Genomic DNA, 15,668 nt, shown 5'->3' with positions numbered 1-15,668 from the left:
CTTCCCTCCCCTCCTCGACTGGAACATGGAGGAAAAGACCCCAGCTCCTTCCCCAAACTGGGCAGTTCTGAACAGTCAGCAAGCAGTGGTTGTTGCGCACCTCCTCTCCCAAAGCAAACCAAGAGAAGAGCCTTTAAGTGTTCACACTTGTGAGACAAACTCTCTCACTGGAAAGATTTTCTAGGTTAAAACCTGGAAGATCAGCTTCCAGAAAGGGCATTTTCCCCCCCAGGAGAAATTCAGTGAACACTTGTACATTTCTCATTTCTACTGCAACACCAGTAGTTCTCTCAGCAGAAATGTAATGCCTATGCATGGCCACAGTCCTTGCCAGAGGACCAAAGACTGGTCTGGACAAGGTCCAACTGGGATATTCTTATTGCACTCTACTCTCTGTAGAATTAAATATTTCAGGTGAGTAGGGGAACAATGATTTCTCTGTCACTGGAAAGAAAGTGGTGTCTGCACTTGGCCACTTAACAACTTGTATAAATTATAGTGGAATTTGTGTAGTTGTACATGGTGAAACAGAGAAAAACATATTATTCTCCTGATGTTGCTTTTAATGCCACACTGAAAATTGAATTTTGGTTACACAATACAAAATTTGTTTCTTTTTCTCTTTTTTTTTTTTCAAAACAAGACTTATAGAAATATGGTTCTTTTGCTTTGCTGCAACAGAAGTTTGACAATTCACGGTCAGTAGTATTGCACAGGGTAATCTATGGTTCAGTTGTAAGGCTTTTCTTCCAATTTGTATTTTAGCTGCGTCAAGGCTAAATTTTCACTTAGTTGAGTGCTTCTTGACTATGTCAATGTATTCCTGCACATCATCAGGCGATCCCAGGACAATAGGTAGTCTCTGGTGGATATCCTCAGGCACTACATCCAGCACTGCCTGATTCCCTGTTGTTGCCATTCCCCCAGCCTTCTCAATTACAAAAGCCATGGGATTACATTCATAGAGGAGTCTCAGCTGGAAGATGAAAACCAGAATTACAGTGGTCAGCACAATAAACTCAATGTATTGTTGAATATGGTACTAAAATACACCAGCAATAAATACTTCACTGTCAAGGACAGGGGTGGCACAGGGCAGTACAGGGCCCCGAGCTGTACAGAGAGGGTTAGCTTTAAGCTCACCCAGTTGCAATACAATTAGGGTTTACTGCAGCTCTCTGACAAAGAGTAGGGGCTTAAAACTGAATCTTGAACCAGTTACCCCAAAAGGTATACCAAAACCTATATTTGGCTCCATTTTTCCTTACATAGTCCACACAAGCACTTTTGTTGCCTTGTCCACTTGGCTGTTAATAGTTGAAACACCTGAAAGAATGCTTCAAAACTGAGCATTTGGGAGTGAACAATACTAGCATTCAAGATTTTGTTACTCTTCATAGGGTTAACACAGCAACAGACCATTTAGCTTGTGTGGAAGGAAAAAAAAAAGGCCCCGACTGTAATATGTTTGTGTAATGGATAACTGTATCTTATCTACAAGCTGAAGCAATGATTTACCTGACACTTTTTCAAAACAGATTAAAGGTCTTAGCTGATTAAACAGTTCTCCTCTCATGTTGGGCTAGGGGCCAGATCTATGCACAACCTTCTAGATAGTAGTATTCCTGCTGGGTTTAGGATGCAGGTGTTTACTCCCTTGGTAGTATTTCTCTCACAGAGAAAGGTACCTTTAGGCTTAATGTGCTAACTACTGGTTTCTCAATGCAATACAGACAGTTTCCTTTGCTGTAGATGGTACTATATGGCTAGGGATATGCACAAGCATGGTGAATGAGAGGCTGTATGACAGCTGATTATCCGAAATGCTCTCATTGACACAGACTTTGGAATGCTCTCCACAGTCTGGGCACAATAGAGAAGGGGGAAGCAACGAATTGGAAAGGAGTGGAAAGGAGGGACAATTTGCTTACTCCAAGTGTTACAAATTAGAACTTGGTTAACCTTCAGGACTTGCTTAAAGCTATTCATGCCAGCAAGGGAGGAAGGCTGTTTGAAAACTAGTGTGTCCACAATCAGAGCCTCATGGGGTGCAATTCTAACAAAAGACATTTCTTATTGTCAGAGCTTGAAAACCCATTGGTTGCAGAGGGCAGGGTGGATGAGTTCACTGGGCCTCAAAAAGGCAGTAACTTGTTCCTGCGAGGGAGGGTGGGAAAGCAAAGCAAAAAGCAGGCCTCTAAAGATGAGAGGTAGAATGGCTAGAGACACAAGACATGAACAAGATGGCAGGAGAACAAGGGAGAGCTGGTGGAAGCCAGAGTTCCTTTAAGGTGTAAAAAACTGTGAGCTGGAAAGCCCAGGGTCTCTGGTCTGCACAGGATCAGTGGAAAAGGGTTGGCTGGTAGCAAAATAACCTTACAAATGCCTGTGAAGGGGGGCAGAATTGAATAGTTTGCCGAGAAAGGACTAATTTCCCACTGAACAAATCTTGTGCATTTGAAGTGCTCAAAAAGGAAAGACTTCTAAATCCTGCAATACAAGAAACTGCCCAAAACTACATTCTTGCCACCTGTAACTCTGGGTCTGTTGTGGTCACCACCAGATTTTTAGAAGCGGGCTGTTAAGTTACAAGTGAAAGTGGTTTTTAAAGAAAATACTGATATGCTTTAAGTTAGATTATTTTAGTTTTACCTTTCCCTTGGGGCTTTTGGAGTTAGCTGGATATAAGAAGATTCCTCCATACACCAGAGTACGATGTACATCAGCCACCATAGAACCTATATACCTCGCACTGTATGGAGAACTGCCATCCTGCATAAAGACATTTAATTAAATCTTGTTAAATTTTTTACTGGTAATAATAATAATACTCAACTCCTACATTACATTTCCCATTGGTACCGATCAACATAATGGACAAAGACAGTTTAATTACTGTACCCATTTTACAGCTAAGGAAAACTGAAGCATAAAGGCAAAGTGACTTGTCCAAGGTCACACAACAAGTTAGTGGCAAAGCCAGAAATAAAATGAGACTCTCAGTTCCCATTCCAGTGCCCTGACCACTGAGCTGTACTATGACCTTAGTATAACGGCCTTGTTACACTTTCCACTGAGCTGCACAAATCTTGATCTGTGTTAGTATTAATCTGAGTTTGGAGCAGTCATATTTTAGGCCAGGAGGGGCCTGAAGGACTGAAAGGTAAGAATCTGCCCTCCCTCCCATTCTAGGCTTGCCCTCTGGGGCTCTGGTCTGCCCCTCACTGCCCCTGGGGCCCTATCTGTGGCTGCCCACGTTGTCTGTCCCAGGGGAGCAGGCAGGGAAGAGTTAACCGTGGCAGTGGTGATGGTAGTAGCCTGGTGATGGCAGTGGCTGGGCAGGCAGATTAACCCCTTCCTGCCCACTACCTCAGCAGAGACAGCGCAGGTAGCCACAAGAAAGCAGGAGGGATGTGGGGATGGGAGTGAACAGGGATATGGGGTGTGGGTGGGGGAAAGCAGCGGGCCCAATCCAGGCCAGCTGAGGAGGGGGAACGGGTGGAGTGTCTACACCTTAGTGTAACAGGAGCTGGTAACAGATCAGAGATAATCCTGCCCTGGAGCACACAGTGAGTAGGGCTGTGCAAAGCTTCAGTCCCCGATTTGATTTGGCCTGATTTGATGGCCAAATCTCTGAACTGAATCGGAGGACCCTTGAATCTCTCCGAATTCAAATCGGAACCCTCTGAATCAATTTGGAGGGATTCGGCGATTCAGACATAGGCACACCTTTAAATGTTTTTTTCTATACACCTTTAAGTATCAGGTGGCTCATGAATGTTGTGATGCTGGGGTGCACGAAGCGTCCCACAGAAGCGTGGGGGGCTCCCCAGTGCGCTCGGCCGGAGACCCAGAAGTGGACCAGAAGCACTTCCAGGCCACTTCCAGGTCTGCTGGAGAGTGCATGGGGGGGCTCCCTGCACCCCTCCAGCTCAGCAACTGATGCCTCCTGTCTGGGGGGATACCTGGAGTCCCCCTGCAGCTGGCAGGGCATGGGGGGGCCCCCCGCACACTTCCCGGTGGACCCGGGAGTGGACTGGAAGTAGTTCTGGTCCACTTCCAGGATAGCCACCAAGCACGTAGGGGGGCTCCCCCGCGCTCCTGTGGGATGCTCCATCTACCCCACTATTGCAGCATTCACGAGTCGCACTTGGTACCTTGATGTTTGTAGAAAAAACATTTAAAGCTGTGTCTATGTCCGAATCGCTGATTCTCCAAATCAGCATCGAATCTTCAGATTCTGATTCGGCCAAATCAAATTGGGGACAGTGATCTGAATCAACAAATTGAATCACTGTCCCCGATTCGGGCCGGATCCAAATCGAATAGGGCCCATTTCACATACCCCTAACAGTGAGTGCTAAAAATAGTTTCAGATCTCAGAACAACAGTAGTCTCCCTATGCCTGAAGAAGGGCACTTGTGCCCGAAAGCTTGCAAAGAATTTTGCTCCAACTATGCAGTTGGCTTAATAAAAAGGTATCACATCTACCCAAAGAACCTTGCCTTCCAGGGATACAGGTAGTTTTAAGTGTTGATGTGCAGACAGTCCAGGTATTAAGAGCTCCACGAGCCACCCAAGATTCCTACTGTGCAACAAGGCCTGTAAGAAACTAAGGCTGTCCTCTGGCTGTGGAGCAGAAACCATCCTTACTCCTCTCCATTCAACTGTGGAAGTTCTCTTCAGGTTATTAATTTTTCTGGTTATAGAAAGTTAGAATGTTACTGTTTAATGTATCTTGTATTCTCTTTTTTACTCCTAACAACTTTACTGTTTAATCTCCAAATAAATACCACCCTTGGTGCTCTTCATTTTTCTACGTATATGAGCCCTGCCTTTGTAGTGTAAGTCTGTAAGATCATCAGCATATAAAAATGATTAACTTTAAAAACAAGCTTTCAGGTTTATTTGTAGAACAGGAAAAAAAAGATTTTCGAAGTCTATTTAATCATCTTTTTTTTGTGGGGGTGAGGGAGGTGGAAAAGCAGGGGAAATAGAATTGAGATTCTAATCGCTTTCTTTTGAAAGAATTGTCACTAGAAGCTTGTGTCTGGTTTCATTCAGTCAGAACTATTGCTACTGCAGGAGAAAATTAATATGCGAATGTTACAGACTGACAGGTTGCGATAAATATACTAACCCTAGTGACAGTGATTTCAATGATGCTGCTGCTCTGGTCAGGGTGCTTTGTAAGCTAGGAGTAATGTACATGACAGCCTTGGGGTGGGTTAATTAACACTGTTGAGCATTGGTGCTAATTATCCCACCTGCAGCTGTACTGCCTCAGGGTTAGGAGGCAGCCTGCCTGGAGCAGAGCAGTGTGCTCCAGGCAGAGAAGACCAAAGCTGGGGACAGTAAGTTTACCACATAGACAGAGTGCCAGTTTTTCCTTAGGCTACTTGGTCTTTACTAAAATGTCTTCAAGTTAAGAGTTAATTGCATAAAGAGGAGACATGAAACTCCAAGGGCAGCAGTTCAAACTGAATGTGGTAGAGAGAAAATGAGGAAGATTTTGTTGGTATTTCTGCCTCCATTTTTTTGGATATGCACCAACTATGATATGAAAGGCTTTGTAAGTGTACTCAGCACAGAGGGATCAAGCACAATGAGAATGGAGATGATATATTTCTTACTTTCTGGTCTTCTTGGTCAGAGGAGGGTAGGAGCAATATAGGGAAGTTTTTACTGATATCATACTTATACGGATGCATTTTCAGCCTGCATAGCTATTAAGTGTGCATCAATATCATGTAATGGCAAAGTTTCACCAAAAAGGTATTTACCTGACTTATGTTATATATCGTATTGTTAAAAGCCACCTATTGAGCTATTCTCTCATAGCTGTGCTGTCAGTAAGGGAAGAAGATTATTTAACCAATTACTGCATAAAATACTGCTACTGAAAAAGCAGCACACCTTTAAGTCTTGTATTGTCTTTGGTCTTATTTTAAGCTAATACACATCTATAACTCTAAGCATGTACTTTAATTTCTTCAGGGGTGTAGGCTGTAGCCATGCTGGTCTAAGGACATAATCAGATTCACCCAAAGAACCTTGTCTGTCTATCTTTTATTAGACCAACTTAAAGAGTTGGAAACAAATTTTCTTAGCAAGCATTTTTTTCCAACTATTTAAGTTGCTCTAATAAAACATATCAGATTCACCTAAAGAACCTTGTCTGCCTTTAATTTCTTTAGGATTTTACTTCTGTTACCATGGCACATTACAAATATGTAATCAACAAAAGAATTCTTTGCAACTGTAAGGGGTTGATCATTCAGCTGAGCCTATGTAGTTTGTATGGGGCTACTGCAGGTAGCACACGAGATGCAAAATCACCTGTGGCTACTCAGGGGTTTTCTATACTGTGTCAGCAGCTATGAGAACACACCATCTACCTGAGTCTACTGATGCACTTCACACCTGGAAGTTTGCCAGTGTAGCTGTTCCAGGCTTGCCCCAGTGTCCATTCTCTGGTCTAGAGACTAAGGGCTCTATAACAGGGATAAGCCTTAAATAGCCTTGCTTGTGAGCTTCTGGCTCTGCACTGTACCTGTGGACTTAGGGTGAGTGAAGTAGGCTCAAGCCTGCATGATGCTAAGAAATCGGATAGTTTTTAAAGCAGGCCTTGGAATTTTAGTGAAATTGAAATGGAATGAAACTGAAGTCTTAAGTCTACCAACATTTCAAGTATATGAGAAAGGAAAACAAACTCCAACTTTGTAACAGCAAAAGTTAGTGCAAATATGTTGCCTCTATACTCCACAAAGTGATTGAGAAGCCTTTGAATAATAAAACCCAGGAGTGGTTTGGATACTCTCTGCTGATTTGTACGTTATCAGGGATCGGCTTTGTCTGGCTTCTCTTCCCTTGTCCTTTCCCAGCATCTGTGAAGTGAGCTACGTTCACAAAGGCTTATACTCCCGATCTTATTTAGTTAGTCTATAAGGCACATACCTACTCTACCTTCTGTCTAATCTTAGACGAACATGGCCAACCACCTTTCTTCTCTCAGAAGAGCACTCCATACCCAGAACAGTAACTGAATGCAAAGTTTGATTTTTTTTTTTTTTAAGTGCGCATTTGCTTTTCATAGAGAGAGCTTCACAAATTTCTTATTTACCTCGGGGAATTTCTTCTTTTTGATATACTCGGTGACTGCAGGATCAAAATATTTAGCATAGCCCTCGTTGAGACTGTAGATATTTCCCTTCTTTTTGATTTTCACATCCTTATCGACCAAAATGAATTCTCCAATTGCCTAAAGATAAGAATTTAATAACTTTTTTAAAGCATGTCTGTATTTACAAAAGTAAAGACAAGTCACTGGTATGCATGTCTCAGTGAAAACCTACTACAGATTCCATTTCCTTTTAATGAGTCAATACTTAGGAAAGGACAGATCTGTTTGCACCCGCAAAATTCTGTGCAGAAAGGTTTGTTCAGCATAGGTCCACTCAGTTCTGTCTCCTTTTTTAAACTGATGATAAAATACAACTGTAAGTAATTCTGGGGACTGAGATTGCTAGAGGCCGCTGAATGAATATAAATTGGCAACAAGTTTTCAATCCCTACCAGCTAGGATCACACTGAAGCCAAAAAACAGGACATGAGAGGATCTCTTTGCTGTACCCCAGGGCTGTCCAACTGCCCAAAGGAGTTAAATTGCACCCTCTGGGCTACCACTCAGTGGCTGCTGCTTCTCTTCCCCTCCCCAACCTCTCCCCTCTGTGTCAGCTGCAGAAGCAGCTGGGAGCTCTGATCTCCCTTTCCCTTCAGCTTCCCCTTCCCTGGCCCAGGGAGCAATGCAATGCAGTATGGGGCAGCCCACAGTACTGGGGAAAGGAAGGCATGCAGTATATGGTCCTGAGGGGCCATGACCTCCACTGGTGCAGCCCCCAGCTGCTTAGAAGTTGGACAGCTCTGTTGTAGTTGGCTTGAGTGGCTGTTTGTCTCTGCTGTAGTAAGCTTCCACATTTTCTTTAGAAAAAAGGACACACACAGCTAGTAGAAGAGTCCTAATATCTAAATACAAACAAATGGTGATGATGCATGCAGATATCCAAGTCATTACTAAGCTTAACATCAAGCTCTACTTCCTTGAAGCCAAATGACCATGGCAACTTCCACAATATACTGTAAGTGGCTGCACCATCCAATTTGCACTACTATGTCTTTAATTTAAACTGAGCCACTTCAGCCAGATGCACTGTTTTGTTAAATGTGCCTTCTATGTCAAAAGTCACATGGTCAAGAGGTTTTCAGATGTCAAACACGTACACACATATCCTACTTACTCTTTTAGAGATCAAGGTGTCATCTGAAAGTGTGAAAGAGGGTTAAAATATTGCTGCTGCTCCACTTCCAAGTATTTGTATTGTAGGACTCTGGTGTTGATGATGATGACAAGGTTAACTAGTTTGAAGTTATGCAGGGCTGTTCAGCTTCTTAGTGGCTGGGAGCCAAAGGCCTGCCACAGGCTGCACCAGTGAGGGGCTATACTGGGGCAAGCCAAGGGCCCCCCAGGCCACTGCACTGTGCACTCTTGCTCTCTCCCCCTCGCGTGTGTTCCCAGGCTCACCTTCAGCTCCCTGGGGCATGCTGCGCTGCACCGCGCTGCCCTGCCCTCTGGAGTAGGGGCAGGCAGTGAAATCTAGAGCAAGCGGTGGGAGGAGGCCTGGAGAATCCAGTCTGTTGCAGAAAACAGTGAGGGGAGTAACTGCTGGGGAAGAGGCCTGGAGTTGCAACTTAACCCCTTATGGGCTACATGTGGGCTGCAGACCACCAGCTGGACAGCCTTGAAGTCGTGTATTAAACTCAAAGGCACAGTGTATAGTCTTATGGGGAATTCTGAATTGCAAGAGAGATAAGAGAGATTATTTTAAATATGGGTAATCTTCCCCCCCCATCCCCCAAGCCCACTCCAAACTCAGAAAAACCAGAGCTGGAATGAACTCAGCCTCCAGACTGTTTTGAGGGCAAGCAGGAGGGGAAGTGGAAAGAAGCTGTGAGATGGGAACCTTTTTGCTCTGTGGAAGAAGGAGGAGCTTTGCTCCCTGATATGCTCCATGTACCACTGAAAGAGACCCCAGGGGGATTGTAGTGGAGCCTGGTTTGAGTGCAGCTCAGAGAAGGATCAACTTCCCTACTGAAGAGACCCCAGCAAAGAATCTGACTGCAACAAAGCAGGGCCTGAGTTTCATTTAAAAAAGCTACAGAAGTTAATATAGTCAGTGAGACTGTGGAGCAGTAAGAGTCTTTGTGCTACCTAGGACAGTTGGGACCATGCATAAGGTGAAGTCTCACCCTGAAGGGTCCTTGTGAGACTACCAGAGTTGAGGTTTAAAGTTGAAAGGGGTAACTTTATCAGATTTCTGTGCTGGGTTACAGCTTGCTGTTTGGATGCTTGTGTGTGTAAATAATTCAAACTTTTTGTACCCTCCTGTTAAACTGAGAGACTCTTGGGGAAACCAAGTCAGCCACACACCTACACCTCCTTGCAAAAGGGATTACATGTATATCACCTCAGACAGCATGTGCATATTTGTTTTACAAACTTGAAGATCCTCATTTCAGGAGGCCACTGAGTAACACCTACTTTTTCTTCAGTAGAAGTGAAGAATACCAAAAGCCTTTGGAGACTTACATATGCCTATCAAAAGTAGACTACATAATTCTCATTAAAGCATCTCTGGAGATCAGAGTTAGTGTTGAAGCAGCTCCCTATATTGATACCTTTGGGGACGTCTCTCTCATAAAAATGTCATTTTGATATCCCTTTCAAAAAAGCCAGAACAAACAACTTAAGCCATTCATGCCAGCTATAGGATTTCTTACCGGATCAAGCATAAAACAGTTGACACCAGAAGCAGTAGCCAGCACCAACATTGTGGCACTCCCATAAACAGCATAGCCAGCTGCCACAATGTTACGCCCAGACTGCAAAGCATCTCTCTCAGAAGGTTCATCAGGGGATGTCTGGAGTAGGAGAGACGGATGTCAGTTCTTTTTAAATTTTGTAAGTGAAATTATTTACATGACACATCTATTTTATACGCTTAATTCCTTCATTATTCTGCAGTAATAGAGCTTCACAGAATGTTAAATTATAAGATAATGTTGTATGCTTTGGGACTACTAGACTTCAGGCAGCACATGCTGAACTGGCAGAAGGGCAGCAACTGCATATTTACTGTATTTACTTGAATCCAAAACAACCCTAAATTCAAGCAGACCACCCAATAATTAAATTCTATTCATGGAAAATCTAAACATTTGTTATAGATTCTCTACATGGAAAACTAATTATTGGGGAGTCGTCTTTAAGTAATCCCTCCCACTGCTGAAGAGAGGGAGATAGTATGGGGAGCTCAAGCAGTCTGCCCCCTCCTGCTACTTCTGCCCCTTTCCTACTCCACCTCTCCCCTTCCAGCCTCTGCTCCTCCCTGCCCTTCACCCCTCTAGCCTCTGCTTGTCCTCGCCCCCACCCCTCAGGTCTCTGCTCCGTGCCATCCCAGTTCTAGCTTAGGGCACTGAGCATGGCCCCAGCCAAGCCCCCATAGCAGCAGTGTGCTGCTATGAGGCCAGGCTGGAGCTGTGCTCAGTGCCCCAGGCTGCAGCGTGCATGGAGTCTGCCAATCCAAAGCAAAGGTAAGGGGAAGAGGGAAATACACAGGCAGGGAGCAGAGGCTGCATGGAGGTGTGGGGGAGATGTGGGGATGCAAAGGTGGCAGGGTTGGGGGCCGGCAGGCAGAAGCTGTAGCTAGTCCTGACCCAGGGTAGAGGCTGGACCCAGAGCCACAGCAGCCACCTGTTCCACCCTCCTTCCCCTCCATACTTGATTCTAAGATGAGGGGCTTTTTTCCTCCCATGTGAAATGGGAGAAGGGGCGGGGGTACTTAATCTTAGAATTGAGTAAATACAGTAGCAACGATGACTCGTGGCTTAGTTCAACTAGGTGAGAAATCCTTCCTTAATCAAGTTTTATTAGAAATAAAAATAATGGTTAGGGTGCTGGTGCCACTGCTTATCATGCTTACTGGTATTATCTCATTGTTTCTTGCTGCTACATAGACTGTCTCGATCTGTTTTTGCTCTTGCAAACATGCCTCAAGACATTATGATGCCTCTTCCTCTGTAGCTATGTCAACAGGTACCCATAGCGGCAATGCAGCATATGCCAGCAAGAGGATTTTTTCTGCTTATCCAGCTACACTGTGCCCTGAACCATATAACCTAAGCCAGGGGGTCAAAGATCTGTCCTGCAGAGCCGTTTCATCAGGCTCACAAGGCTCCTGGAGAGGTCAGAAATTCAGGGATAGGGCAAGCTGAGTTGGGGTCCATCACCAAATTCCTGGCTACGGGGTCCTGCCAGGGAAATGTCAGTGGTGGTGGATGAGCAGCAGCTGCATTAGCCTCTTGCCACTGCTGCACACCCCAGAGGGGTCTGGATCAGGAGGAATGAGGGGTTAGTTGTTTCATACCCCTGACCTAAGGCAACAAAAGCACTTGTCTCTTGCAAGAGGTTGTCAATAACCTCTACTACAGGGATTGTGCCAGGTGTGTTGATTAGGGGCTTTGATTCCCTGCTTCCATCCAGTGTGACTATATCACCAGAACTTTGACATGGACCCAGCTTTAGACTATTAGCTCCTTGAAGCTGGGACTCTCTCTCTTTGTACAAAGCATTGTGCAAACACAAAGTATAAAAGTGCCAAGTCAAAGCTTGGATGGAATGCAGGAAGTAAGAAAATGGCACAGGCAGTGAAGGGGTAGAGCGGAACATTTGTCACTGTTTGCAACTGATAAACAGTGCAAAATATTCTTTTGCTTCATTTGAAGCAAGTTACTTTTAGGTGTATACAAATGTGGGATAAGATGCTTAAAATAGCCTTATTTGATGCTTAAAAGATGCCTTATCTGAATTTGCTCAACCATTTCCAAGTTTGAGACTTGTTAATCTTGTATTTCAAGCTCATCCAAACAAGGGGTTTAACTCTTGCAATGAATTAGGCCATTATATTTACATGCTGTGCTAGGTCCAAATTCAGTTCCATATTTGAAGCCTATCCTCAGGCTGGCAGACCTTATACAAGATGTAGGAAATAATCAGTTTCATGGGGAAAAGTATCGAACTTGTGTTCCACATCAGTGACTCTCAACCTTTTCAGAGTCAGGGCCCCCCTTCCACCACTTTTTTTTTTTAATGTGGTAGCACACCCATTTGAGAACAACTGTTGTAGCTGTCTCGGTGCTTCACAATGAGGTTCTGCTGCCCCCAGGTAAAACTGCCCCAATCCCTGCTACACAGTCAGCCTGGGAAGGTCTGAGGCGCACGTGCTGTTCCTGCTGTATTATGGTTCTCTTATCAGCCTAAAGCAGGCAGGAGCTACCTCATGCTGTGTAATCCGTCCCAGTCTGGCTCCCTATGCTTCTCCCAGAAAGAGGTGTGCCTGTGGAACTATCCTGCATGCCTCTGTTCCCAGAAGGAGGGATAGTCCACAGAGGCTGCTCCAGCCAAGTCAGCTCCATCCCTTTTAAGCTGATCAGAGGGCAGTTTTACCTGGCTGCGGCAGCACCTACATAGTAGCACCCCTTTTGAGGGGCTTGCAGCACTCCACTTGAAATCCACAGGTCTATCTTGTCCCAACAGGACCTCATACTTACTCATATAAACTTCACACCTCCTATCCACAGCCAATCAAATATCCGTTAGTATTGCACATATGTAGGTTACCTTTTAAGCAAGTACTACATATCACCAACAAAGGTACTTATTACCTATATATGTAATAGTACGCTATGTCTAAACTAATCCTGAAATCCTCCCTCATAAAATGTTTAATTAGATTTTACAGTTTTCAGATGCAATTTTATTCCACCCAGGGCTGGTTAAGGGTAAACAATGAATAGGTGTTTTCTTGTGTGTGTCATAACATGATAGCATTACATGTTACCTTTCTGTAGATGGAAAAGATAGTCCCAATGGAAACAAGGCAGTCAATGTTAGAAGAGCCATCTAGAGGATCCATGCAGACTATATATTTGCCCTGGAAAATACAAGTAGAGAGGAACTTAATGTGTCATAATTAAACCTATTTTAAAAGCTTTTCTTGTGAAGAGTAACATCTAACTCTGGAATATTGTACATTCCACTTTGACACAATATTGAACTCTGGCAATTTTTTAAAATGCAGTTCTCCCTGCCAATTTTTGGCTTTATAATAATATTATTCCTTTTTTCCCTGTTTTTTTTCATATAAACAAGGAATACTGCCAATACAAGAAAAACAGCAAAACTTACTATAAATAAATTCTTTTAAATGCCCACAGTGAGCAAAGAATGTCCTTTTTTTTTTTACTTATTGTAATATTAAAGAGTTATTTGCAGTAATAGTTGGTTTGTTTGTTTGAAGCTGTTTATATCCTTTTAAATTATATCTCCATAGGAACTGATTTAAGCATGGAAATGTTGTAAAGGCAGTAAAATAAACCACAATTATAGAGACAGTAATTGTGCTTTAGGGAAAAGTACATTAGCTCAGATTCGGCATAAAAATATTTGACTACAATGAACTTTGTTTATTTAAGGGGTTATAACAATGCATCTCAACAGCCTTCTGCCTACAAAAGGTAGTCCAGAGTTCTTATTTTTGTCAAGCAGCAGAATAATACTAGTAGAAAGTTAATTTTGGCATCTCTACAATTCAGCGACTTAGGAAATATTTCATGCAAAGAATAGGCTAAGATTTTGCTAAGTTCTATGAGCTTCAGGGAGAGTTTGTCTAAGTAAGGACATCAGGATTTTATTTACCGTGAAGCGTCACTTAAATGATCTACTAAAGAAGCTACAGAAGAGTCAAGTGACTGAGAGCTAAGTAGGATGAAAGAATGTGCATACAAATTGTTCCAGAGATTGGAAAGGAAAGATGACAGAATTTAAGGCCTGAAATGGGAAAGAAAAAGTTGTTGGAAGAGAACTGTAGGAAGAAAGAAAATATCCAGAAACCAAGCAAGAGAGAATAAAGACTCAGCTGAGAGAATTAAAGTCAACAGAAAGTGAAAGAGGTTGATTTTTGAGAGAGTTCATTCATATTTTCCCATATCCAGAAAAAGTCAGACCTTTGGCCAAGTTCCTCCAAAATCTTTAGATCAGGTTTTATCTGTACACATTTAAAGGAAAAGTTAACTTGAAATCAAGTTCTGAAAAGGTTTGCAAATTACTAACCCTTTTGTCAGGTTCTACTATTATAGCATTTTTGTTTTCTTCCGATACAATAACACATGTGCTGAAGGATGACTTGAGCATATTTATCACCAGGTCATTGGAAAGGATATCCAGCTTCTTTACTTGGTCTCCTGTCACATTGGTGGAACCAGCAATTCCATAGCTATAGCAATGAAAAAGATTGTTCCTCATCAGACAATCTACGGTCTGTTAATCATTTACACTTAACATGAAAACATGAAATAGCAAACACTTTGTGCCAGGGTTTTAAGGAAAGCCAAAGCACTGAACAGATGGAAGTTTCTAGCTATGCATTTGGAATAAGACATTGTTTAAGTGCTAGATTCAGTTTTGACAATGGCCTCCGTCTTCTGTAGGTGCAGGGGGAATATTTCCCTCATTCGGATCAACGGCTAGTTCTTTCAAAGTTGAGATCCTTTCTAGGAATTTAAGACAGGAAAGCTTGGTTTCTTCTTGAAATGAACATACTTTATGCTTCTGCATTTAAGTACATTTTACAGCAGTTGTTTCAGAAGATACAGCAACCACGGTTTGCTAATGCTACTAATACTAACAAACAGTACCCTATACTGATAGAAGCTTTTTGGGTCAATGAGTCTTCTGCTACTTGCTGTGTGTGTCAAATTATTTAAATTTTTATTATATTTCTTATTAAGTATTGACACGGCTCATTACTACAGGCATTTTGAACATGCTGATTAGCATAGCACCTGACCTACCAATAACACGCAAAATATTTGCAAGAATGATGTTGCAGAAAATCTGCTTCATCTTTTATTTACCCCTGCAAGAAAAAAAAAGAACACTAATTTCCTGTTTTGCTGTCAGCATGAAGCATGTGTAGCATCAGCTCTGATTGGCAGATCTGTGGCAACACCCCTGTTCTCTTGTAGGGCTGGATCTGAAAGCCTTAGTCTTCTAAGATGCAAACCTTTTACAGTGCAATCAGGAAAAAGGTGTTTCATTGAATTTAATATTAAATGGTGCTAACTTATTAAATTACATACAGCAAGTGATCATTAAGCCAGATATTATCAATCTTGGTCTTCTAGCCCATCTACCCGATTTTCCAGTTCAAAGGTTGGGTATTCATTGAATCAAATTCAATTTAATGAAGATTCTGCCAACTGCAAGGATTTGGGTTATTTCACATCTTGTCCACCAATAAACCTTTAAAAAGGAAGAGTCAAACCTCAACACTAGGAACCTTCAGCAAAGACTAGCTAAAGAGAAGAGGGAAATAGTAGCTACTTTCAGCAAAGACTAGAGAGAAGAGGAACAAAACCAGAAAACACCAAAATGGAGTCCAAGGACTTCCCAGCATTTGCTTCACCTGCCAAGCTAGTCTAAGATGTACATGTTAATTATTTATGCCATTACAGAACAGAGTCAAAACTTGAGTTAGGTTTTGTTTTTTTAT

At 42.8% G+C, this 15,668-nt stretch overlaps 1 protein-coding gene across 1 annotated transcript in view; it reads right to left on the bottom strand.

Moving 5' to 3' along the window:
• Window positions 1-542: 542 nt before the first annotated feature.
• LOC109297540 (fructose-1,6-bisphosphatase 1) overlaps window positions 543-15,668 on the bottom strand; it is a 21,639-nt gene continuing 6,513 nt past the window's right edge. The window contains exons 2-7 of the mRNA XM_019517356.1: window positions 14,228-14,390; window positions 12,957-13,049; window positions 9,838-9,978; window positions 7,124-7,261; window positions 2,653-2,772; window positions 543-976 (exon numbers count right to left, since the gene is read on the bottom strand). Coding sequence (XP_019372901.1) covers window positions 785-976; window positions 2,653-2,772; window positions 7,124-7,261; window positions 9,838-9,978; window positions 12,957-13,049; window positions 14,228-14,390 — 847 coding nt within the window. The 3' untranslated portion in view covers window positions 543-784. The remainder of the gene's footprint in view (window positions 977-2,652; window positions 2,773-7,123; window positions 7,262-9,837; window positions 9,979-12,956; window positions 13,050-14,227; window positions 14,391-15,668) is intronic.

The sequence above is a fragment of the Gavialis gangeticus genome, unplaced genomic scaffold (assembly GCF_001723915.1).
Source record: "Gavialis gangeticus isolate Ggan-Ray unplaced genomic scaffold, GavGan_comp1, whole genome shotgun sequence".
In the NCBI taxonomy this organism is placed as follows: Eukaryota; Metazoa; Chordata; order Crocodylia; family Gavialidae; genus Gavialis; species Gavialis gangeticus.
The sequence above is the reverse complement of the archived record's forward strand: the minus strand, read 5'-3'. Positions and strand labels throughout refer to the sequence as shown.